At 42.6% G+C, this 27828-nt stretch overlaps 1 protein-coding gene across 8 annotated transcripts in view; it reads left to right on the plus strand.

The window, feature by feature from the left end:
- Positions 1–2579: 2579 nt before the first annotated feature.
- Positions 2580–27828, plus strand: part of CNIH2 (cornichon family AMPA receptor auxiliary protein 2) — a 163171-nt gene continuing 137922 nt past the window's right edge. For all 8 annotated transcript variants that reach the window (XM_063438370.1, XM_063438371.1, XM_063438373.1 and 5 more), the window contains exon 1: positions 2580–3664. In XM_063438370.1, the coding sequence (XP_063294440.1) occupies positions 3584–3664 (81 nt within the window). In that variant the 5' untranslated portion in view covers positions 2580–3583. The remainder of the gene's footprint in view (positions 3665–27828) is intronic.

A 27828-nucleotide genomic window follows, 5' to 3' on the forward strand; every position in this document is an offset into this window, starting at 1 on the left:
AAGCACAGGTTACTGGCTATGGGAGGATAATGTATAATAAACACAGGTTACTGGCTATGGGGGGATAATGTATAATAAACACAGGTTACTGGCTATGGGAGGGATAATGTATAATAAGCACAGGTTACTGGTTGTGGGGGGATAATGTATAATAAACACAGGTTACTGGTTGTGGGGGGATAATGTATAATAAACACAGGTTACTGGCTATGGGGGAGATAATGTATAATAAGCACAGGTTACTGGCTATGGGGGGATACTGTATAATAAACACAGGTTACTGGCTATGGGAGGATAATGTTTAATAAACACAGGTTACTGGCTATGGGAGGATAATGTATAATAAACACAGGTTACTGGCTATGGGGAGGATAATGTATAATAAACACAGGTTACTGGATATGGGAGGATAATGTATAATAAACACAGGTTACTGACTATGGGGGGATAATGTATTATAAACACAGGTTACTGGATATGGAGGATAATGTATAATAAACACAAACACAGAAAAAAAAATAATACAAAGAAAAAAAAAAGAATGCAGCTTCAGAATTAATCTAAAATGCTGTCTAGGAGGTGGGAGGGTCTGGGAGGGAGGGTCTACTGCTGATTGGCTGGAAGGTGTCTGCTGACTGTGAGGTACAGGGTCAAAGTTTACTCAATGATGACGAATAGGGGGCGGACCGAACATCGTATATGTTCGCTGTCCGCAGCGAACGCGAACATGCGATGTTCGCCAGGAACTATTCGCCAGCGAACCGTTCGGGACATCACTACTGACAGATACGCATACACATACAAACACTGAGCTATCACTGACATACAGATACACACACAGGCACACTGACACACACATGTTGGTAATTTTTTTTAGCCACCTTCCTGATTCTTAGCTTTTGGGTGCAGTATGGTGGCCTCTGCTGTCTGGGACTGATGTGAGTCAGAGATTAGCTCTTCCCTCCTCCTGTGCTTACTCCCTCCTACACGAGTTAACTAGGAAGAAGTGACTCCCTTCCTCCCAGCAATGCCATCTTTAAAGGGGCCCGGTCGAGCAATTAGAAAGCCAAAGCGCAAGACCGGGCCCTGAAGACATATGACAATCTGGAGACCGTAAGTGCATGGGCCAACCAACGTGCCAGTCAGTGTGCAGGCGCCAGTGCAGCCATATCACCAGCACCGGCGGTAATTCCAGCCCTGTGCAAGGGCACATATATAGCACAATGGGAATGTGAAGCCTGGGTGCCTCCGCCAACCTGAATCGCTTGGCCTATGACAACCATCATGGTTGTCACACCATAATGGCGGCCATGTCCATGACACACAAAGCCCACCCACCTGCTTCTAAACTTCACCCACACTGACACACAAACACTGACCTATTCACAAACATTCACTGACTCACACCAACTAGCACACAGAGACCCATACATATACATACTCACTGATCCATACACATACAAACACTGACCAATGCACACACTATCACTTTAGGTTTCTGTGGCAAGTACACCACTTGCTTCTGATTCACATACACACTGACACACAAACACTGAAAATTTGCCCTTATTTCCCCTCATCGCTCTCCCTACGCAAGAGCAATGTGTGTGGTAGCTGTATGTGATTGTGCATGAGGTTTGGCTGAGTGTGATGGTTGCCTGAGTGTGATTTTAGATACTAAGTTAATGTATGGGGTTGTCTGAGAGTAATTGTGTGAGAGGGTGTCTGCATATGATTATGTGTATAATTCTCTTAAATTGAGGGTGGGGTGAGCTGCATGTGATTCTTTACATTCTTTAAATCTGGAAGAGCAGAGTCTCTTAAAAATAGTATGTTTGTCCCTATAACCACATGTTAAAAGTTACTTTCAGCTTATTAATCACTTTTAATGAGAACTAATAGATGTAAGCTCCATTTTGTCTTTGTCATGGTCAGGAAGCGCATGAAGTACCTGGAGCACAAAGCACTGACTCCATTCCGTATGTGATACCACGTAGATAAAAAATACGTCACTCTCGAGTGATCTGTGTCACGCATTTTGTCAATGTCAGATGTAGTACATCATTATTGACACTGGGTGTCACTATCACTCTATGATGATTCCCTTTCACCAACTAATTTTATACTACTATTCTATTGCCACACTTAGATACATTCAGTAAAATCAATGGCAGTTATCATTAGTTTGGGCTGTGATACCCAGTACTGAAGAGACATCTGAGAGATAGAAGATACTGTAAAACAGCATAATAATGAAAGACAAATGCTAAAATTAAAAATTAAATAAAACAGAGTAATAGAGAGATCTAGTAAAAAGCAAAAAAGAAACAAGATTTAGAAGAGACAAAGAGTGGTTTTATTCCTCACGAATAACATGTAAATGCAGAGGCATTAAAAGATATAGAAGATTAATTTTAAAAAAGTAAATTAAAAGCGACCACATCCACAAATGAAGACAATAAATTGCAACATTATGGAATAGTAAGACTAAAGAAAGAGATTAGGAATTAGAGAACAAGGGAGGAGGTGTGACAGAGGGAGGGAGAGAATGAACTTGAGAGGGAGGGAGATTCATATGAAGCAAGAGGAGTACAAGGTAAAGGAGAGAATTTACAGAGAGGGAGAGAAAGAGGGGCTGATGATCAGAGCGCCACTGATGTGTGGGTGTCATCTGTGATTTTGCATAGTTTCCATCGTATAGAGCAGCACATAAGGATACATATAAAGAAAGGAGGAGAAACAAGGAAAATATAGGAGACACACAGGGATAAAAGGGAGATACAGAAGGAGGTAGTGAAATCGAGTGCCAAAGGCAAAGAATAGGTACGAACAGTAAAAGGGGAAAAGACACTCAGAGCAGGAGGTGCACATAGCATCGAGCCTTATAGATGAGGATATAGAGAAATTGAGATGAGACCCAAATATGCACACATGGAAATGTATTGATACACACACACACTCCTACAGAGTGGTCTCTGAACCAACCCTCACACAATGAGACACCCATGGAAAAGAAGGGATGCTGTTTTGTGATGGATTGTGTAAAGGTAGTCTAACCCTGGGGCACAGTCTGGTAGGACATATCGCAGTCTCAAATTGATCAAGGTAATATTTGTGACGGTGTCCGAGCTCTTTCTCGTTTTATTTTATAACACAAAGACATTTAGCACTAGCATTTTTCAACTCTCTCAAGAAATACTCTCACTCTTCTACACTCCGCTCCCTCACCTGTTTCACTACTCTTAGCACACTTTAAGTGCATTTTTATTTTCTGGAACTCTCACAGAGTGGTCCCACAACTTGTTTGAAGAAAATTATCTACTCACTGGATACCCTTTTGGAACTGTTTATCTGCACAGTCTGAGTGCTCCCCCAGAAATCTCAGAATTCATACTCATCAGACTTGTAACCAATACTCGCTAAACATTGGGATTCTCTCCAGGAACTTAATTTGGACTGTATCTTGGCAAACTCGAGTTAAGTAGTGGAGCCATTCGACATTCTCACTTGGAGGGTCTCTATCATCGCACCCAAGGACCAGTCACCCAGAACAGTCTATATCTTTGCCTTCTCTCTTCCAGTGATGGCGTTCACCTTTGCTGCGTTCTGTTACATGCTGACTCTGGTTCTCTGTGCTTCTCTCATATTTTTCATCATTTGGCACGTGAGTCTTAATGCCCCAAGGGTAACAAGAGGGATACATTTCAACAAGGGACAGTTGGGGTGGTGGTTGTTACTGATACATTACCAGATGCTATTTCCTGACAAAATGCAATAATGGGGAACACCCTAATTAAGGATGTAAAAAGAAGGGAGGGAGTGTGTGACAAATACATAACCAGTGGCAAAATGGGAAGGCACAGTGACATAATATTGCAATTTAAGGAGGATATAAAGCAGCCAGGGGCAGTAGGTTAAGATGGGACATGTCCTAGCTGAGATAAAGGTGAAAATGCCTTGTGCAAGAGAGGCAAAGAAGGGAAACTTGGGTGGAAAAAATACCCTAAACAGGCCTAATAATTGAAACAGAGGAACCTAGTCATTTCAAATATTCGATATACACACACACACACACATATATATATGTATATATATATATATATATATGAATATATATATATGTGTATATACACACACGATAGATAGATAGATGATAGATAGATAAACACACACATATATACATTTTACATATGTGTGTGTGTGTGTGTGTGTTTGTGTGTGTCTGTGTAAATACAGGTCTCAGGTGTGCATCTATTCACTTCACTGCCTGAATCACAGCTGTTTTCGCGCTTTACTCACGGTGTGTGACATATTATGTATGACCTTCCTTTGGTTTGTGAAACAGATTCAGTTTAACATAGTTTTCTGTGCGACACAGCTACTGTAAATAAACAGTGATGTGCATCTGTAAGTGTTCAATAGTATATCTATGTGAATACTTGCAGAAAATTATGTGTTTGAAACAAAAATCTTGCCTCACATATCTGTGCATTGTGTTCAGCATTATCATAATATGTCAATTTTAGGATGTAAAAGAATGTGCATGAAAAAGAGCCCAGAGACAGTTTGAAATGGTCGAAGTGTATGCACTGCCCAGTGAATGTCTCTATACGGTATGCATAAAGTACTGAGCTAGAAGCAGACTGTAATGGAATGAATGGTTTTTTCAAAGTGTATTTTTGTGTACATGTTAGTATTATTTTCAGTGAATATTTGTGTGTGCACGGATGTGTCACATTCATATTGTTTAGAATATATATATTTCATTGTCAATATTGTTTCGCAGACTTGTTATACAGTCCCGTGTGTAGTTGCTTCATGGTTTATGTGGTGTCAGTCAGCACTGCCCTCTCTTTATTGTGTTTGCTATGTGATTATGTTACATTGTGTTCACACTGCATGCCTCACACAGATGTATCTATTGTTCATCTTGTAGCCCTTGCCACTCAACCTTATATCCCATTTTGAAACTCTTTATCCATGTTATGTGTGAATTAACATACATGTGTTTAAATGTCCAGTCTTACGTGTTACAATGACAGCTAGGATCTTATATGACAATGTATGTGTGTGTGTGCGTGTGTCAAATTTCCCTAACTCCCACCCTCCCCCATGTGTTCCATCCTTTATGTTTCTGCTTCTTTCTGTTGCTGTGGAAACTGATCGGGTTTCCATGGAAACTGCATATGTTTATAAAGTGGTACCCAGAGAAATGACCACACCTTCTCCACAAGTTCCACCCACCACTTCAGCTTTGCCCATCATACCTCCACCCATTGGTATTATCTCTTCCAGCTATTTGCCTATCTTCCTTAATATGACATTTCTAGCATTCTATCTTTTCCCCCCTTTATTTTGTTGGTATATCCTGGTTTCTTGATCCATATTCTCTCTAAACCCCCCCCCCCCCCCATGAGTGTATCTATTATACTTTCCTCTTTGTGAGGTCAGCGTGTAATAACTTTAGTTCCTCTGGGCATTTCTGCACAATTAGCTCAGTGTCATCTCGCAGTTTTCTAATGTCTGCCAATAGAGCAGAAGCTGAAAAATATTTACATGATCCGTCTGTTCAACTTAGTATCTACAATTTCTTTGCTGAATGAAGAACATGTATATCTTAATATTTCTTAAGAGATCAGACCTAGCAATCACTGCATGGCACGTGTACATTTTGTTTGAAAGAAAAACCCACAAAGAGATGCAATTAATTTACATCCACTTTAATTACTATTTTTTTTTGTCTTTATACACTTAGCATTGCAATATAGTCTACTAAATAAATTCCACAAACTATCTAGAAGTAGCAAAAATGTTAACTGTGGGTGGAAAAAATCTGATATACCTTTCCTTTAGTTTGTCTATGAAGAATACTAATAAATGTTATATAAATTCTAGTATTTTGCGATTGGAGTTAACCCTGGCACTACAGATGCATGTTCTAAACCAAAGTAATTGTTTATTGTAGTTTACAAATCTGCAGTGTCAGTATTAGCCATCGGTGTTGTAGTATATCCATTGCTTCTTCCCAACAATGTTTCTGTACACTCTCATAGTCTTAATCTGTGACATTGCTGTTTCATTCTCTGTAAATATACTTTAGACTGTAAAGTGTTGGTTGTGGGTAGTGATGTACCGAACTGTCCGCCGGCGAACAGTTCCCGGCGAAATTAGCGTGTTCGCGTTCGCCGCGGCGGGCGGACACATGCGCAGTTCGATCCGCCCCCTATTCGTCATCATTGGGCAAACTTTGACCCTGTGCCTCTCGGTCAGCAGACACATTCCAGCCAATCAGCAGCACTCCCTCCCTTCCACACCCTCCAACCTCCCTCCCAGCATCCATTTTCGATTCATTCGGAAGATGCATGCTTAGTGACAGGAGGGAAAGTTTAGCTGCTGCTGATTAGATAGGGAAATTGATAGCTAGGCTAGGGTATTCAGTGTCCACTACAATCCTGAAGGACTAATCTGATCTCTGCTGTAAGGACAGCACCCCAAAAAGCCCTTTTTAGGGCTATAACATCAGGCTGCTTTTTTTTTTTTTCCTGTGTAATGTAATTGCAGGTGCCTGCCTGCCAGCTTCTGTGTGAGGTTCACATTGGATACTGTGCCTACTTGCCCAGTGCCACCACTCATATCTGTTTTAACAATAGGTTAAGCTTTACATTTAAAATAAAAACATTTTTTTCACTGTAATAGAAGAGCAGTTGCTTGCCTGCCAGCTTCTGTGTGAGGTTCACATTGGATACTGTGCCCACTTGCCCAGTGCCACCACTCATATCTGTTTTAACAATTGGTTAAGCTTTAGATTTAAAATAAATATTTTTTTTTCACTGTAATAGAAGAGCAGTTGCCTGCCTGCCAGCTTCTGTGTCAGGTTGGATGCCTTGCCCATTTGCACAGTCAGTGCCACCACTCATATCTGTTTTAACAATTGGTTAAGCTTTAGATTTTAAATAAATAATTTTTTTCACTGTAATAGAAGAGCAGTTGCCTGCCTGCCAGCTTCTGTGTGAGGTTCACATTGGATACTGTGCCCACTAGCCCAGTGCCACCACTCATATCTGTTTTAACAATTGGTTAAGCTTTAGATTTAAAATAAATAATTTTTTTTCACTGTAATAGAAGAGCAGTTGCCTGCCTGCCAGCTTCTGTGTGAGGTTGGATGCCTTGCCCATTTGCACAGTCAGTGCCACCACTCATATCTGTTTTAACAATAGCTTAAGCTTTAGATTTTAAAGAAATCATTTTTTTTCACTGTAATAGAAGATCAGTTAGTTGTCTGCAAGCGTCTGGGTGTCAGGCCTACTTCAGCGTGTGCTCTGCAGACCTGTGCCAGCGTGCTTTGACAGTTGCCAATCATATCTGGTGTCTCTTTAGCGTGCTTTTACAAAGAAAAAAGGTTTCCAGTGTAAGCTAATAGCAGACAGTCAGTGTCCTTCAAGCGGCTCTGTCAGGCCTTCCTTCAGCGTGTGCCCTGCACAACCCTGCCAGCGTACTTTGACAGTTGCCACTCATATCTGGTGTCTCTATAGCGTGCTTTTAACACCAAAATTTTGTTTCCACTGTAATAGAAGAGCAGTTGCCTGCCTGCCAGCTTCTGTGTGAGGTTCACATTGGATACTGTGCCTACTTGCCCAGTGCCACCACTCATATCTGTTTTAACAATTGGTTAAGCTGTACATTTAAAATATTTTTTTTTCACTGTAATAGAAGAGCAGTTAGTTGTCTGCAAGCGTCTGGGTGTCAGGCCTACTTCAGCGTGTGCTCTGCAGACCTGTGCCAGCGTGCTTTGACAGTTGCCACTCATATCTTGTGTCTCTATAGCGTGCTTTTACAACCAAAATTTAGTTTCCACTGTAATAGAAGAGCAGTTGCCTGCCTGCCAGCTTCTGTGTGAGGTTCACATTGGATACTGTGCCTACTTGCCCAGTGCCACCACTCATATCTGTTTTAACAATTGGTTAAGCTTTACATTTTAAAGAAATCATTTTTTTTCACTGTAATAGAAGATCAGTTAGTTGTCTGCAAGCGTCTGGGTGTCAGGCCTACTTCAGCGTGTGCTCTGTAGACCTGTTCCAGCGTGCTTTGACAGTTGCCAATCATATTTGGTGTCTCTATAGCGTGCTTTTAAAACCAAAATTTGTTTTTCACTGTTATAGATTGAATAGCAGTTACTTGTCTTCAAGCGGGTGTCTCAGGCCTACAGTGTGTGCTCTGCAGAACTGTTCCAGTGCACATTGCCAATCATATCTGGTGTCTCTATAGCGTGCTTTTAAAACCAAAATTTGTTTTTCACTGTTATAGATTGAATAGCAGTTACTTGTCTTCAAGCGGGTGTCTCAGGCCTACAGTGTGTGCTCTGCAGAACTGTTCCAGTGCACATTGCCAATCATATTTGGTGTCTCTATAGCGTGCTTTTAATACCAAAATTTGTTTTTCACTGTTATAGATTGAATAGCAGTTACTTGTCTTCAAGCGGGTGTCTCAGGCCTACAGTGTGTGCTCTGCAGAACTGTTCCAGTGCACATTGCCAATCATATCTGGTGTCTCTATAGCGTGCTTTTAAAACCAAAATTTGTTTTTCACTGTTATAGATTGAATAGCAGTTACTTGTCTTCAAGCGGGTGTCTCAGGCCTACAGTGTGTGCTCTGCAGAACTGTTCCAGTGCACATTGCCAATCATATTTGGTGTCTCTATAGCGTGCTTTTAATACCAAAATTTGTTTTTCACTGTTATAGATTGAATAGCAGTTACTTGTCTTCAAGCGGGTGTCTCAGGCCTACAGTGTGTGCTCTGCAGAACTGTTCCAGTGCACATTGCCAATCATATCTGGTGTCTCTATAGCGTGCTTTTAAAACCAAAATTTGTTTTTCACTGTTATAGATTGAATAGCAGTTACTTGTCTTCAAGCGGCTCTGTCAGTCCTTCCTTCAGCGTGTGCTCTGCAGAACTGTTCCAGTGCACATTGCCAATTTACGTTGCACTCATTAGAACCAAACACTGTGGGGTGATTTCACCAAGGACCACACAACGGAACAGGATCTGATTTTTAGGGTCCTTCAAATTGAAAAGGAGGATCCGGTATTTATTCTTATATCTGCTGTCAGTACACAGGAAAAGTTTAAATATTTCTTGTTCTACGTTCTCTGCAACTCCACGCACCGACTCATCCAATACGTGAAGATCTGGGGTTTCTCTGACTCTCCTCAGTAGTGTATCAAACAGAGTCTGCACTGTGGTTACACGGACATCTTCAGGACATAACTCAACTATTTGCAGATAGGCAGTCTGCAGCTTCTCTTTTTCACCTGTTCTCTTCTTTCTCTTATGCGTATTCTTGTCTATATGCAGGTGGTCTCTTGCCTTTCTTTTAACCAATTCGTTCCTTCCATATGGTTTCAAAAGATCTCTGGCATCATTACTTTCAACGCAAATAACGTCATCATAGTTAGTCTCCTCATTATTCACCGGGAAGAGAGTGTTTGCACTGACTACCCACAGCATGCTCTTGCCATTGCCTACTCCACCTTCAACGACAGGGTGCAAGTCCCAAGGAGAAGGATCATTCACTTTATTATCTGTCTTTATTTCACAAGTATTGCCTGGAACATCCTCATGGGTCACAAGATGTAAATCTGGACTAATGTCAACCCCAGGGTCTGGAAAATCATCAATTTGAAATTTTTCGAATAATCCCAGTGGGCTGCCACATTCTTCCTCCTCTGATGGTATTAAAGTTTGCAGAGATTCACTATGGGGTGGTGTCAAGCATTTTGGAGAACAATTAAGCATCTCCATCCCAATACGTTTCAGATGTCCTATCAGCTCTTCCACCCTATGCGATACTATGGGCAGGCTACCCGTGACGTCATTACTCACGGCCCTATTTCACGCGGACACTCTGTGTCAGTGTGTATCATGGTCTCTGTGGACAGGGAACAGTCTCTATTCTGCTCTGTGTCAGTGTGTATCAGGGGTTTTGAGGACAGGTGTCAATCCATATCTGCCAAGTGACCCTATGTAGGGGGAACAGTCCCTATTCTGCTCTGTGTCAGTGTGTATCATGGTCTCTGTGGACGGTGAACAGTCTCTATTCTGCTCTGTGTCAGTGTGTATCATGGTCTCTGTGGACAGGGAACAGTGTCTATTCTGCTCTGTGTCAGTGTGTATCAGGGGTTTTGAGGACAGGTGTCAATCCATATCTGCCAAGTGACCCTATGTAGGGGGAACAGTCCCTATTCTGCTCTGTGTCAGTGTGTATCATGGTCTCTGTGGACGGTGAACAGTCTCTATTCTGCTCTGTGTCAGTGTGTATCATGGTCTCTGTGGACAGGGAACAGTCTCTATTCTGCTCTGTGTCAGTGTGTATCAGGGGTTTTGAGGACAGGTGTCAATCCATATCTGCCAAGTGACCCTATGTAGGGGGAACAGTCCCTATTCTGCTCTGTGTCAGTGTGTATCAGGGGTTTTGAGGACAGGTGTCAATCCATATCTGCCAAGTGACCCTATGTAGGGGGAACAGTCCCTATTCTGCTCTGTGTCAGTGTGTATCATGGTCTCTGTGGACAGGGAACAGTCTCTATTCTGCTCTGTGTCAGTGTGTATCAGGGGTTTTGAGGACAGGTGTCAATCCATATCTGCCAAGTGACCCTATGTAGGGGGAACAGTCCCTATTTTGCTCTGTGTCAGTGTGTATCAGGGGTTTTGAGGACAGGTGTCAATCCATATCTGCCAAGTGACCCTATGTAGGGGGAACAGTCTCTATTCTGCTCTGTGTCAGTGTGTATCAGGGCTGGGCTTTGAGGACAGGTGTCAATGTTAGGTGATTTCTGCCCTTTATGGATTAAAAGCAGACTCTGCATCAACTGTGCAATTTTCCATGGGAGTTTTGCCATGGATCCCCCTCTGGCATGCCACAGTCCAGGTGTTAGTCCCCTTGAAACAACTTTTCCATCACTATTGCGGCCAGAAAGAGTCCCTGTTGTTTTTAAAATTCGCCTGCCCATTGAAGTCAATGGCGGTTCGCGCGGTTCGCCGGTTCGCGAACATTTGCGGAAGTTCGCGTTCGCCGTTCGCAAACCGAAAATTCCGGGTTCGCGACAACACTAGTTGTGGGCAATACATGCTGTCTCTTCATTAATTTGAATACTATTTTATTGCAATGCTTGAAGTTTGTCTCACTCACAAGAAATAGAATGTTATCTTTTTCCTCTCCCGAGCAATGCACATTAATTAGAGAATTCTCTCTCTTAATTGCTTCATAACATTAATTTTAAAATCCTCTTTCTTCATCACTGATCTGCTCACTAGCTAGCATTATTCTTTCTCTGGGGATCATTTACTAAGCTAAGATTTGTGGATAATTGACATAGGAAATGCAAATACTAAGCCAAAAGAGGTGACCAGGAAAAAAATAGGTCAGTGGGAGACTTTTTCTTATACATCTATTTTAATCTAAAATTAGCAGTAGTATCTTTGTCGTTTTTTCACAATTTTGGTTTAAATAATAAAGCCATTTCAATTCTCCCCATTTGCAACCCTGTGATAACTTGGGAATTTTGCAATTTTCCTTCAACAAAATGCAAAAAGTGTTCAACTTCATGTCTTATGTATACCATAAACCCATCAGTCTTGCTCTTGTACTTGTCTTACCTATCACTTAGCATTATAAAAAATATATATACTTTTAGATTTTTCTTGAGATTTTATTTTTTATTACAACTGACAGATTAATCTGTTAGCACTGTAGAACCTCCTACAATAAGTCCATCTAGTAAAGCCATCCAGACACTATTTTCATTATATATAATGTTATCACTTTAATTTTTTTTAGCAATATCCAAGTCCTCTCTAGGGAGACAATTATAATTTTACTAGCAGCAGATAATGTGCCACCTCTGTGCTTTTACCAGAATAAAAGTGTGACTTTTCGTAACACTGTGCTAATGCACTATGTCATCATCCCCTGAGTAAAATTATGGTAAGCTAAAGAATTATATGATATCCTGTTTTATACAGCTAAGCATTTAGAGTTCTGCTTTGTCACCAGCAACTTGAAAATATTTACACATGTAATGTGATTTAGTCATGCTGGGTCTCCTAATTTTGGTCTCTATAGAATGCTATTAGATGTATTGTTCATGATAATATTGCTGATTTTTCTTTTTCAATGTTCATTACAGTACAAGTTTAGCTTACTACATCATCCATTTCTAAAGAGTGTCTAAAATGCTAGCTTTAGAAATATATTGAAGTCATTGTTCCTTGCATATGTGCCAGCATAATAGTTTCTGGTAAAGCTGTTCTTCTCCAACCTTCTATTTAATGTGCACTGCAGGGTCAAGATGATATAAATGCATCTATATTTTAACATAATTATAAGCCCAAGACTATTTCTTCTTTACAGTGTCTGTTCTATTAAATACACATTTAAGTGTTCAGTGGTGAATTTTACTGAGGGTGATGTTTTTTTTGTAGAGCTCCAACAATACTTTTGGATACTTCTTAATTACTGCATGACTCTTTGGCAAATTAGTGACTAACACTCTTTGAATTTTGACAAAATCACAGTTACTAATAGCTTGCAGTATAAACCATTTCTTACTTTGCATGTACAAATGCATTTTAGTTCAGTTCTTACTTTTACATGTTTTGTCCAGTTTAGGCATTCCTCTAATGCAGTTGTTCCCAACTCAGTCCTCAAGTACCCCCTAACAGTGCAGGATTTAGGGATTACCCAGTTGTGTGTAAAGTGTTTTTAGAAAAAGAAAAAACACTTTAGACACAACAGGGTAATTTGTAAATCCTGGACTGATCGGGGGAACCCCTTGAGGACTGGGTTGGGGACCCCCGCTCTAATGTATTCTTTTCAATATCCTCCTTATAAACATGACTTTTACAATTATCTATAAGGTAAACTGTTTCTGTGTGTGTGTATGTAATGTGTAAAGCAATGCTTGAGTATGTGTGTATTATACATATATTTTTGTGTAATATATGTGAATACTTATGTAATTGTATATGTGCTGATTGAATGTATAAGTGGTAGCGTTATGGCCTGTCTGTATTTTGGTATGTATATGTATGTGTGTGTTTAGTATAGTAACATACCTTGTCTTGCACACAGTTGTTAGCATTATAATGTACACCATAGGATGTCAATATAATACAGAAATAGCACAATATTTATTTGGGTAAGAGATAAATGTTCTAGTATATCTTGTGGGTTATTCTTAAGAATTTACTGTTCCTGTTTTGGTGTGCATATGTATATATGTGCGTAGTGTGCAACTTCAGTCAGTTATTATTTAGTTTCTATAAATAGCAACCGTATGCAGGTTGCTTTACAATACACGTTACACACCTAACAAAACTGCTCACTTTGACAGGCTATGACACTAACCTGCCACCTTAGAGGGAGATTTCCCTGATTCCTTGATTATAAAAATAATCAGAGTGCTATATCATTGGTTATATGTATTATGTCTCACCAATAATTGCAAATTTTCTCTAAATCTCTGGTAACTAAAAGGAATACTAGCTTTTATTTTAATTGTTGACCCTATTCCTTTAATTGATCCTTTCATTATTATGCTCAACGTGCACTGATTTTTCTACCTAAATTTATTCTAAACTTAAAAATAAAGCTAATAGAAGAAAAAGGCTATACACATCTCAATCATTTTAAGTCGTTTATTATAATATTTAATATTTTGTCTTCATTTCTTGATAATACAAGATTTAGGTTATCAGCAAATGATTCAGTTTCTGGTCCAGGATTTTGTAAATAAATAATGTAAAGTTACCCTAGTGTTGGACTTCAATATCATGATTAGACAAATGTCTTTGGAGATGACGTTCTGTACAGTTGTCATAACTTGTAGGGTTTTCTTGAGAAGTTACTGTAGTAAAGATTTATAATTTTTCTATTCCTCAGTATTGTTCCATTACTTTGTATAATATACTATGAGTGTTCTTAATATTTATAATATTATTACTAGGTGAATTTACTGTATAAGCAACTTAAAAGGAAACCGTCACTTTTCTAGAATTGACACCATTGAATAAAACATTGAAAGTCACGTATAACTTTTTTCACAAGATGCTCTCTTTTCTATTGAATGGATATTAATGTTTTAGCAAATGACATCATGATCCAGTTCAGACAAGGCAAATCTGTGAAAAAAATAGCAAACGGAGAGGAGAAATGCTTTTTCTATGTTGACTGCAAGGTAAAAAGCTTATATCAATGATTGACAGAGAACTAAGATGTAGGTGCCACTTTCAGGATAATAAGGGGTGGATTTTTTCTACATTTATTTTAATTTTCACACCTCACAAAAAGCAAATTTGTTAAATATAGGGATATGTAAACATAGCATTAATGTCCCGGGAAGTGATAGCTAACCTCTGATCACCTACTTACTGATGGTCCCCACTGGCCTAAGGTTTTGTAGAAGGATGTAGGAAAACAGAAACATAGGTTTGTCATAATATTACATCACTATAGTGTTTACTCAGTGGTGCAAGAGATGAGAGCCCATAAAGCTTTTCTGACTCTTGCAAAACCTAAATCCTACCCTCTATACTCTGGAGTGTAGACAGTGACAATATAGGATATTGGCCAGACCTATCACTGGATTGTCAACTAGAGGTGGTTTTGTCAGAGTCTATACAGATGTTTGAATTGCAATTGGATAAATACTTGCAAAAACATAACATACAGGGATATAATTTCTAATTAGCGGGGTAATAGCTGCTTGATCCAAGGAGACATCTGACTGCTATTTTGGGGTCAAGAAGGAATTTTTTCCTAGTTTGTTGCAAAATTGGAAGCGCTTCAGACTGGGTTTTTTGCCTTCTTTTGGATCAACAGCAAAAGCATATGTGAGGAAGGCTGAACTTGATGGACGCAAGTCTCTTTTATGCTATCTGTTTCTTATATATTGTGTCTCCCCATCTCCCTATATGATTATGCTCTGCAGTTTGTGATGTATTTTTAACTCTATAATTTTTTTCTAGTTTTGCCCAACATTTATCCTACCTATTGTATTTTTTGCCAAATAGGGATCTTGGAAGGTTCTTAGTCCTCCAGAAAGCTTCTGTACACATGGTTATTGTGTATCTCTATTTCCTCTTAGACTGCTGGTAACCATTCTCAGTGAAGTCAATTTATTCCACAAAGTAAGAATAGCTATTTTAACTGTTCCATATGTAGAAATGACCCACTTCCCTATGAACAACATCCTCCCTTTCACCATCAAACACGGAATACAGATGGTATAATGGTTATTGGAAAGTGCAATTATATAGATTGGGTTATGTAGGATAATGTCCCTGTAAAAGAGTTTGGAAGTAGGATGCTAGATTATGATATTAGAATGGGGATTTGAAGTACATCAGTGTGGGAGGAGATGGAAGGTTTAACAATGGCAAATAGTGGAATTGGATATTGCAATATCGTAAAGCATTGCATAATAAGTTGGCACTATATAAATTCCAAAAATAATATTAATATAACAAGCATATGAGGAATTATTACCGGGGAGAAAAGGAAGATCAGTAATGAAGAGAGTAGATATGGGAACAATGATGAAGAAAATAATTCTAATTATTCACATAGGTTTTAAAAGGTTATTGAAATGGGGCATTCATAATAGGATAAAGAAGGAAAGTAATGTGAAAGAATATGGGTGATCAAGTAGGCAATCTGGCTGCCCATGCATGATGCAACCTTGAAACATAAGCAATTAATGAGAATTTATTAGAGATATGGCAGAACAAGACAAAGATGGACATTTTCTTGCACTGTTACACGTGGAGAGAATTATTGAAGACATTCAAAGGATGTGGGTTATAGAAAATTATTGAAGATATTCAGAGGATGTGGGTTATAGAAAATTATTGAAGACATTCAGAGGATGTGGGTTATAGAAAATTATTGAAGACATTCAGAGGTTGGAAATTTGTTAACACTGTTTAGTGGCTTACCTGATAGACTGCCCAATATGAAGAGGCACCAAAGTGAAAGTTCCACTGGAGCACCAAGTCACCTTGAATGAAACATGTATGACTGTTATACTAGACCTTGGTCACATTGTGTGTATGTGTGTGTGTTTAAAAAAAAACAAAAAAAACTATGTGTCAATAAATTATAGAGTAAATATATTTTAGAATGTTGCAGACTGTGTGATTCTTTGCAGGAACCTTTGCCCAGAGTTAAACAAATTATTCTGCACTGTCGTGGTTATGGTGCCTGGAGTGGGCTGTAGAAAAAAAATTATGAAATAAGGTTTTGTAGGTTAAAACAAGATATTTTCTAATAAGGAGAATAAAAATAACATCAGAGGAATGGAATGGGTTGATGGGTTGGAAGAAGAAAAAAGCAGAGTGTGACCATATATTCAAGCAATCCACCTGTGTGAGGTGCTGAACAGCAGGGAACTCATTAGTTTAAAGAATGTAGGCCTTAATTTAAAAGTTTGGATGTTTTTCAAATGATTTAATATTTTGGATATGCTTTTAAAAGGATTTAATATTTAGAAAGATGTTAATATTTTGATATGTTTTGATATACTGACTTATATTTTATGTATTATATTTTTTAATGCTTTAATATTTTGGAGAAAAAAATATTTTAACAGTTTATCAAAAGATATTGAATCATTTGGAACAATCACTGGATGAGCCATGGCCAGGGACCTCCTGTCATCATGACAACTTACCGTAGTTTTGATGAAGTTGTTAGGGTGCCCAAACTGGTTCTTTACATCATAGTTTGTGTGTGTTTCTATGTTCTTTCTATCTGTCTTTTTCTTTATAATTGGAGACTAGAACTTTTTCTCCCTTGCTCCTTTATGTAGGAATACAGCGCTAGCGTTTCTTAGTGCTTGTGATGCTTTTCTGCCCATAAAGTGATTAAGTTAGTTTTCGTAATGTTCCTATTTTTATAGAAACTGCGAGTCTGTAATTTTAATAATGGCACTCTTGATAATCTCACTCCAGTACAGACATTGCACAGCTCTCTCTTTACTCATACACTCATTAAAGTTCTAACTCCCTTGTGTCATTTTGTTCTCTTTCTATATAGCTGGACACAGACACGCTGTGCTAATAGTTCATCATTACTGACTAGTCAGTAATTGTTTTTTTCTAAATTATTTTTGTTATTACCTTTGCTCAGATTGTAATGCGCTATCTACATAACACTTTAAAATGGGGGTCATTTGCAGACTGGAGAATTCCTTTAACATTCAAAATGCTCCAGCCTCATCTCCTATATACCAATATATACATATATATATACCTATGCAAATGACCCCCGTTTTAAAGTGTTATGTAGATAGCGCATTACAATCTGAGCAAAGGTAATATATATAGAAGGCGTATGCCTGAAGTTGTGGGAGGGATTTTATGCCTATTTAAACCCAGCAAATCCCCTTACTCACCTGTCTGCGACGATTTCGGAAATTGGTCTGCGACGATTTCGGAAATTCCCTTTCCGGTGCACGCAGACCTCTGACGTCAGATTTTCCGCAACGCGCCTATACCGACGGTCAGCAACTTCACGCGGGAATTCGTTAGTTTGCACAGACGAACGGGCTAGTCGGCAAAATTGTAAGTCGGACAATTTCATTTATTCGGTTAAATCATACGAGTACACACACGTTTAAATTCTTTTGTTTTAGTCATTTCGCTAAACACTTCGTCCAGACCATTTCACCTAGCATGGCCGTCCCGCTACTGCACAAATGTAAAATAATGTCTCAAACACGTGTATTTTCTCAGTGCACATTCTTGCAGTGGTGTTACTAAACGTGTTAACCACTTCGGGGCAACTTTGTGTCAGAGCTGTCACAGTAACAAGGGGTTTTCCAACCCCGGCCCTTGAGGTGGTTAATTTATTGGGTAAGCTGGGGTCCTTTGAGCTCCCCCATGCCGAGCGGTGTCAGGAAAGAGGTCAGTCTGTAGTCTCAGCAGTCCCAGCTTCCATTCACAACCCGCCAGCAGCACATCGCAGTGGCCTGTTCCCGTGGTTTATCATTAGATCGTGGTACAGAGATGGTCTTCATGTGGCTACCTCCATTTACAAGTTTTCTGGTAATAGCCCGCTGCATACTGCATTTCCCACGATGCACAGCCAGCATTGTGGAGTGAATGGTATAGAGCTAAATTCCAATTCCTATTTCTCTTTGCCCTGATCAGGATGTCTGAATGCCTGTGTAGAATCAATCCTATCAGGCTCATTGGTTACACTTGCTATCTCTGCAGTATTTTGGCAGGACGTGAGAATAGATATTTTAGGCTAGGTCTCATTCTTTACTGCTGTTCACGTACCTGGTTTTATGTATTACATGATGGGTACAACGAGATTTCGTTCATGCGTATTCGTCAAGTACACTTTTCATTATTTCTTACAGCTTCAGTAACCAGTTACTTTTCGGTCTATCTCATTGCATGCTTGTTTTTTTTTTTTAAATTCTTTATTTTTGGTACGGTTGAACACCACATGTACAATACACATCGATACAAATAACGCCACCTGAACATATGCAGGAATCAATAGAAACATAAGGCACATCATATAAGGTACATTATAAGTCTCTTGAAGCTTCGTCGATGTCATCGGCGGGTTGGTAACGAGGCTTGCACATGAGATCGTGGTGTCCCTCCATTTTCATTATATATAAAACTCAAAAAGAACTAGAATGGCTATAGCATGTGATATACATGACATTGAATATTTTACATATGTAGTAACATATCCTTCGGGCTATAGAAAAAACTTTGTCCGGCCTCGCCTGTTGGAACGCCTAATAGTGCAATCGTACATTTCCAAGAAAAGCTCCCTGTAGTAGCGTCCCTGTCTAGACAGGACGAGGTCTAAGCCAAGGTGGCGGAGAAAAAGAATATGCAGCCATTCAGAAGAAATAAAGAGAGAAACGGAAAGGAAGGAAAGACAGAAAAGACATAGAAAAGCGGGAACAGGAAAGATTATAGGATGAAGAGCCAGGAAAGGAAAACCAGGGAAGGGGGGGGGGGGGAAGGGAGGGGCTAGTAGTCGCATGTCCTCCGCCTGTAGTTCGCAAAGTAGCGCCAATAACCCCAAACCTATTGCGCCGTACGTAGCCCCGAATCTCCCTGCCCCCAAAAAGCTTACTGCCTCCCGGAGGCCGCCAAATGAGAACCTCAATATGCCCTCTAAAGGGAGGTAAACCGTGTTCACATCCGTCTTGCACCCAATCATAGAGGGAGGGGTCTGTAGGGCTACGCCTAGGACCCTTGCGCCCTAATCACTCATACCGCTGTCCATCCAAGGTGCCCAAACTTTATTAAATTTGGCAATTGTGCCCCTGACCTTTGCTGTGAGTTTATCCATAAGGAAGGTATCTTTAATCTTCAGTAGCACTACCTGGATCGGGGGGGCGGAAGGTTGAAGCCAGACCTGAGCCAAGGCCCGCCTTGCTGCCAGGTTAATTTTGTGTACCAGTTTCTGCTCAGTTCTGGTCCATCCCTCTAGAGGTCTGGCCAGAAGGAACACCCATGGGTCCAGCTTAATCTCCCTGCCGAAGATATCCTTCAGCAAGTCCGCCACCCGTTTCCAAAATTCCTGGGCCTCAGGGCACTCCCACCACATGTGCAAATATGTACCTTTGTGACCGCAACCTCTCCAGCACATGTCCGTAGACAACCTATGCATTCTACACATCTTCACCGGGGTGGTGTACCACCTGAACATGGTTTTATAAGCTTGTTCCTGCATGGAGACACATATGGAGGATGTAGCTGCAGCCTCCCAGATCTCCTGCCAATCCACCCCCTCCAGCTCCTCTCCTAGGTCAGCCTCCCATTGTGCTATGTAAGTAAGTTCCCCCCATTCTGACGTGGATGTGCTTAAATGCGCGTATAAAGTTGTTATGAGGCCTCTTGGAAATTGCTCCTTTAGGCACATGTTTTCGAAGAAGGTGGGCGGCCGCAGCGCGCAGGCTTTATTAGCCGGGGTCTGTGCGTAATCCCGGAGTTGGAGGAATCGAAAGAAGTCAGAGGGGCGCAGAGCAGCCCTGGTCTCCAAGTCCTTAAACTGAAGGAGTGATCCTCCTTCGTACAGGTGGCAAAGGCGTTGAACGCCCGTACCCTCCAGCCCCTTAAATTCTCTAGCGTCCATTCCTGGGGGAAAAGCCTTATTCCTCAAAAAGGGAGTTAGTGGAGATGCCTGGGAGGACAACCTATATTTAAGTGACACAGTGTCCCATAATTTCATCGAGTTTGCGATAGCCGGACATTCTATATGCGTCGTCGGTCTGTGTTCCCGAGGGACCCACATGAAGAACTGGGGAATATCCGGACCCATGAGGGATGCCTCCAAGTCAACCCACCTCCTTTCTTCCGGGGGGGAGTGCCAGAGTGCTACTTGTGTGAGCTGGGCCGCTAGATAATAAAAATAGAAGTTTGGTAATCCCAGTCCCCCCCTCGACTTCGCCCTGTACAGAATGTTTCGAGAGACCCTGTGTTTCCTGTTCTGCCAAATGAACTTTCCAGCTGCCTGCTGGAGCGCGCCCAGGTCCGACTTAGTGAGTCGTACCGGGAGTGCCTGAAATAGGAATAAAATCCGGGGGAGTACATTCATTTTTACCGAGTGGATTCTACCAATCCATGAGATCGGTTTGTCTTGCCAGTGCTCCATATCCGCAATAAGAGTGCGAATCAAGGGGGTATAATTCTGTTGGAAAAGCCGGGCGGGGTCCGCCGTCAAGTAAACTCCCAGATATTTAATATTACTCTTTGAGATTCGAATATTGTGTGCAGATCCCACGTGGGCAATTTCCGAGTCGCGCATACAAACAGGGAGTGCGCTAGATTTGGGTAGGTTCACCTTATAGCCGGCCAAAGCTCCATAGGACTCCAGTACCGTTGCTAATGCATGCATTGATTCCGTCGGTTCCGTCAGAGTCAACAACACGTCGTCCGCGAATGCGGACACCACGTACCGCTGATCTCCCATCGAGATCCCCCGAATCTCCTGGGTACAGCGCACTGTTTGCAGCAGAGGTTCCAGTGATAGGGCAAAAAGCAGAGGTGACAGAGGGCAGCCCTGTCTGGTTCCATTGCCCAAGGTAAAGGGTTTCGCGTTCGAGCCTGCTATGCGGACCCGTGCCTGAACACCTGTGTACATTGCCTTAATTGCAGTGACATAAGCGACAGGGAGGCCAATGTGCCGAAGAACCTCGAATAGATAAGGCCACTTAACTCTGTCGAAGGCCTTTTCTGCATCAAGCGATAGGATCAACGTCGGGATCTTCCGAGTCGCTTGCCTCCATATAAGGTCAATGTTGCGTCTAGTATTCTCATATAACTGTCTGCCGGGTATAAATCCCACTTGGTCTGGATGAATTAAGTGTGTTAAGAAGGGGCTTAGGCGGGTCGCCAGTATTTTGGCCAAAATCTTAGAGTCATGGTTTATCAGCGATATCGGGCGAAAGTTCTCAGGAAGCGAATCGTCCCTGCCCGGTTTTGGTAGGAGAACCACGTCGGCCAACGACATGTCCCTGTCCGGTACTCCCCCCTCCATGAGATCGTTGAACAACGTCTCAAGATGTGGTGTAAGCTCTTCACGAAAAACTTTATAGTATCCGCCCTCAAAACCATCCGGGCCTGGGGCTTTATTGCCCTTCAATGACGTAATTGCCGCGTCTATTTCGTCGGCCGTGATCCGCGCTCCCAGGACAGCAATGTCTCCTTCCCCCAGCTTCGGCATAGCCAAGCGATTCAATAAAACTCTCGTTTCCTCAATCTCGCGATGTTGTTGAGTGCTGTCGCCGCCGTCAGAGTGGTTATATAATTTAGAGTAATACTCTGTGAAAACCTTCGCGATATCGGTGGGATCCGTGCGATACGTACCTGTGGCGTCTTTAATCCGTGTGATATGGGAGTGACCCTGTCTCGGGCGAAGAGATCTAGCTAGCAACGTGTCCATCTTATTGGATTTTTCATAGTACGTCCTCTTAGACCATACCACTGCCCTAGCTGTATCATCCATAAGTGTCTCGCGTACTGACGTGCGTAGTTTCTGCACGTCCGCCAACATACTGGCGGACGGGGCAGCTTTATGTTTCTCCTCAGCTTTTCCCAAGGCCTCCAGGAGGGATGACAATAGTTGCATTTTGCGTTTCTTTTTTAACGTAGCTTCACGGATAAGTATGCCCCGTATGACCGCTTTATGAGCGGCCCATACCGTAGCCGGGCGTACGTCGGACACCGTATTCCGAACGAAGTACTCCGATAGTTCCCTGCGGACTGTCTCCACTACGGCCGGATCTTGTAGTAACGAAGTATTCAGTTTCCAGGACCATGGAGACGCCGAACACAAGTTGTCCATTGTCAACGTGACTTCAGCATGGTCCGACCAAGTGATGGATCCAATCGCGGAGTCCGAAACCCTGGACATCGCATGAGAGTTCACCAGGAACAGGTCGATCCTGGAGTAAGTGCCGTGGGGTGCAGAATAGTAAGTAAAGTCACGGTCATCAGGATGGTGGGCCCTCCAAACGTCCAATAGGCCCGTGCGCTGAATAAACGTGCGGAGCAGTTTATCTTGGCCCCCCCTACTGTGTGACCTTGGTATCCCGCTTCTATGGCTCCAGTCAGCCGCTGGACACGGGGCAGCATTAAGGTCCCCTCCTACGACAATCATGCCGTGGGGTAAACCATTGACAGTTTGGGCCATATTGTCCCAAAATGCAGCGGAAGGGTCATTGGGGGCATAAATATTTAGAAAGTGGATCGTGTGGGAATACAGACTCCCTGAAAGCAGTAAAAAGCGTCCAGCCGGATCCATTATCACATTTCCCAATCGAAAAGGGCATCGATGGTGGATGAGAACAGCTACTCCATTCTTTTTATTTAGGGCTCTCGCCTCAAATACAGTCCTGAACGTATGATCCCTCAAAGTGAACTTCGCTGGTGCTGGCACATGTGTCTCCTGCAGGAATGCTATGTCTGGGTTTATACGTTTAAGTTCTCGAAACATAAGGCGCCTTTTTCTTGGGGCATTAAGGCCCTTAACATTCAAGGATAGTAGTTTCAACGGCATTACGGTGGGTTAAAAGGCGAGCTCGTCTCAACAGGCAGACCCACCAGGGGTCGACCCATATAAAGCAAATGAGGCACAGCGACAACCCCTCCCAAAGGGACGTGGGCAGGGAAGGGGAGAGAGGAAGGGGGAAGACTGAGGAGGGTAGAATAGAGGGGAAAAAGAAGAAGAGAACAATAGAATAATAGAAAGAACAATTGCCTGGTCTTACCTATCGCCAGGACAGGACGGGGTATATGTTGAAGCTCCTCCATAGCGCCAAAAGGGCGCCGGAGATGCCTAAACATAGACCAACTAAGCAAAGCACCCCTGGGGTGCCAAGCGAACCTATATTAGAGACAAAAATCTAATAAAGGGGCACAAAAATCCCCATAAAGGCCGGGGAAGTCGGACGGGCCGCAGGGAATGGGATCCCGAGGGACTCGCATCCCGCTCCCCCGGCTCACGACAGCGGGCTGTTGGGCAAGGTATCTTCATGGTAAAACTGCAGGGCCTCAACAAAGAGGGGGAAGCAACTTAGGATGCCAAAGAGGAAGGCTACCATAGCAGGCCCAGTTGCAAGAGGGCACAGCCAGGAAATACACGGGTAATATGTAAGGGGCCACATAGCGCGATAACATGACCTGAGCTAAACATGTCAAACCTCAATTTACGCATGTATAACAAGAGTGGCTACATATGTTAAGTGCACAAACGGATACAACCAGTCTAGTTGAAACCCTTATCCCCTGTTGCATAGTGCCTCGTGGCCGCTGAGGGCATTCTGGGGGGGGGGGGGGAGTGGAACACTAGCGTTAAGAAGAAGCCCAAGGCTAAAACCCCTGAGAACCTGCCTGCCCCCCAATAGAACCCATTTTGCAACGATACCGTCAGTTGGGAAGCTATTATGTAGGGGAGGTAGGGGCATAAACGGCTTTCTTCCCCACAAGCTTAAACTTGGGCCCCGTATCACAGGACGGACCGGAAAACATAGTATGCACAGTTTCCCACATAAAATCCCCCGCCGCCCCGGGTCCCAACCCCTCCCGGCGAAATACCCCACCGCCACACAATGAGCATATAACACAATCGGTACCCGGCACAAATATATTTGCAATATACAATCCGAGGGCGCCAGGTGACTACCTAGAGCCCAGCCCGCCGCCCGCCGCCCACCGCCCGCCGCCCGAAACCATTCCCGCACCCCAACACCAAAACCATCAAAACGAATATAAGACCCCAATCTCGAGGATCCTAACAATAAAGTCATAAACAAAAGGGTATGTGGCATAACAAGCCAACAGTCTATGGAGTCCGCAGCTGAGGGTCAGCCCAAGGAAACTAGCGCGGGAGCCAAGGTGAGGCCCAGGGACGTTAAGCAACCCTGACCCACCCAAGTAGAACCGAGCCCACCCTCGAGACCGGGAACCCGTTGACCCACAGGAGCTATATCGGGGATCCCGCCATACTGGGCCCCATAAAAGAAAATATAGGGAGCGGGGCTCCAGACCCACCCTCCCAAACAATATTATCCCCCCCGTGAGGCCTTACCAGCCGGTACAACAGCCAGCCAGCCTGGAATTGCAACAGGAGATCCGCCTTCCTCATTCATCTGCCGCATACCACTCACGGGGGAGAACGGCGAGGACCTCCGCCGACGCCCCCGGCACCGCGAAGTCATCAGGAGTTTGGATCCCAAAGTCGCCAAGAAATTTTGTCGGGTCGCCATCCGGGAAGAGAAGTTTAGTGCGGCCATCTTTGAAGGCCATCAGCCGAAAGGGGTGCCCCCAGGCATACCTTATGGAATGTTGCTGTAACAGTTCCGTAATCGGGCGCCAATTACGCCGCCTCTGCAGTGTCAGCGGGGTGAGGTCCTGGAAGAGAGTGAGGCTTACCCCCTTGTGAACAATCGGGCGGTCCCTGCCATACTTCATCAGGGCCTCCTTCGTTTGGAAGGAAAGAAATTTAATTATCACGTCCCTGGGGCGCCGGTCATCCGCCCTCCTAGCCCGGAGAGCCCTATGCGCCCTTTCGATATGCCACAGATGATCCAGGACGTCGGGGAGCAGCGGTTTAAAGATCCCCAGCACGACTTCTCCCAGAGACCCTTCCCCCTCTTGCTCCGGTAAGCCCCGGAGGCGGACGTTATTCCGTTGCGATCTATTACCGAGGTCATCTATTGCCGATTCTGCGGTAAGTAGTTGGGAGGTTAGACGGTTGATTTGGGTGGCGGCAGCATTGTGGGCCACGACTGTGGATTCCACCCGGTGCTCGAGCGCCGCTGTCCGCACCCCCAAGGCCTGGATTTCGGCCTTCACTTCTGCCGTGTTGCGGGTAATCTCAGTGGCCAGGTACTCACGGACTTCCGCCAATTTAGCCAGGATTTGGCCGGTATCGGAGTCTGAAGAACCCATGGTCACGCCGCTCGCTGGGCTCGAGGGTGAACGGGGCGCACCATGACTGTCCCGTCCGCCATCTTGTGTGCCTGCACGCACTGCTCGAGAGGCCGCGAACATATCGGTCACCGTTAGACCTGTTTCCGTCACTCTTTTCGTTTGTTTTCTCGAGGCTTTCCTATCCATCCTGCTTCCCCCACCGAATTCAGATGTTTTTAGGGATTTGTCTCTGCTTTTGTTAGCCGTTGGCACCGCGGTCGCAGCAGAGCCTTACCCGGACACGTCCAGCTCGCTCGGCCGCCAACCACGCCCCCATTTGCATGCTTGTTTATGATGTTTCCGCCCATAGGGGATAAACGGCTAGTATATAGGTGTACTGCATAGAATATCAAATGGCCACATGGTCAGGGATTCCACTCTCTCTCTCTCGTTATAACCTATTGAAACGGTGTTTCACTTCATCCAAAAAGTACGGCATTTTTGTTTCTTAGTTGTGCGTTTCCTCTCCCTAAGCTGTATCACAGAAAGGTCAGGTAATTTCTATTCGCAAAAAAAAAAAAAAAAAATGGTAATCATTTCATTACGGAAGTTTAACGAATCATTGTTTATTCCGTTCCTTTGAAACTCTGTTATTAAGGTCAATTCGCAAGTTGAACTACGTTCGAAATGTGCTTGTTGGTTTCTATTCACATACTCTATTACTGACGTCTTTCGTATGGAAAAGTACATGAATAGCTTGCGTTTCGTGATACCATTGATGATGCTCACGCCGAATTCTTACAAAAGCGGGTGAATTTTCTGTTGGTTAATTAATTTCTCTCCTCTCATTTCAGGAATCGAGTTCGTATATCTCATTATGCTGAATGTCATGATACTCAATTCATATAGATTACCTTATTACGTCTTTTTTAAACGCACTTACTTTCAAGATGGTTCTTGGTCTCCTCCTGATATCATAGGTTCATAATATGAACCTGGCTAGTTCCGAGAAATGCCATATATTTCCCTGGAAATAACATAAGTTAAAATATAATATTGTATTCAATTTTTATTCAAATAATGTCATACATGAAGTTTTATATTGTTTAATCTAAAATATGGGAAACCGCAATGAATGTTCTGTGACCTGATATGACATGCCCTCAGAGCATACAATACATTGTGCTATAGGAATAGGTAATCATATACTCATTTACCAAGCGTTACAATGAAAATTGACAGGGCAAAAGAGGAAATGAAGGATATAATGCACTTTTTCAAATATAATTTTTTTCGGTTTTTTTCTTCATACGTCCAAAAATATGTGTCATATAAAACCCACTATCCTTGACAGGACAGCAGATGGTTACATGAATAAGATGACAGGTGGTGAAATGAGGAGTGACAAGTTATACCCATTAAAATAAACTCAAGGCAGCTAATTTCTATGCATAAATACATCAAAGTTGCAGCAATTCTATCACTCTGTACTTTCTTCTGCATGATGTTCCACAACATTCTTCCTTTCAATGTGACATTCAGATTAAAGGGATATTCTCTGAACCATGACCATTCCAGCTGGTTGTTGTTAAGTTTGCAAGCAGACTATGGGGCAACAAGGGCAAAAACACAGTGTCCTTACACCAAAAGCCCCCCCCCATAAAGAACCCACACTGAAAGGACCTATATCCATATAGCGTCCCCATAACCCAATAAGTGCTTCTCAGCAAAAGCGCCCTGACCACAAGTCACTCGGCATCATCAGCATGCCGACTGCAAAGATCCAACAACACTTCCAGAGCAGCCACGTATAACTATTTTCGGCTTGAATCTAAGTCACAATTTTAACCGAGTGGCGTTTCCTCAAGAAACTTCTCCAATTTATGGAAGTGCATCAGCATACAGTCAACGTTTGAGTCCTATTATTAGACTTTTCATAAGATGTCAAGGTAATATTAAGTGTATTCTTTTGCACTTCTACTTAAAGGAATACTGCAATGTTAAAACATAAAATACATTTTACTCAGCTTTTTCTCCAGCACAGAGTCCTCTATTGTTGCGTCTTCACCATGGGGAGACTGTCAATGACAACGGTCTCCCCTTTCTGTGTCAACAAAACTGGAAAATATACAGCAATTGCCGCAATTACTCCATTCAGATGCAGCTATCACCCAAAGTAATGCTTCTAATAGGGAAGCATTAGACTAATGCTTCCCTATGGAAGCTTTCATTCCGCTTCAATGATCTATCAAGTGGAATGAATCATGATTCATCCTGGCTGTCAGCTTGATTGCGTAGCGTTGTGAGGAAGAACTGGAGGTGAGCAGATCTCCCCTTTTCTCTTCCCTAACATGTATCTCCAATTAATAGGCATGATACCGAGC

The sequence above is a fragment of the Pelobates fuscus genome, chromosome 12 (assembly GCF_036172605.1).
Source record: "Pelobates fuscus isolate aPelFus1 chromosome 12, aPelFus1.pri, whole genome shotgun sequence".
Taxonomy (NCBI): domain Eukaryota; kingdom Metazoa; phylum Chordata; class Amphibia; order Anura; family Pelobatidae; genus Pelobates; species Pelobates fuscus.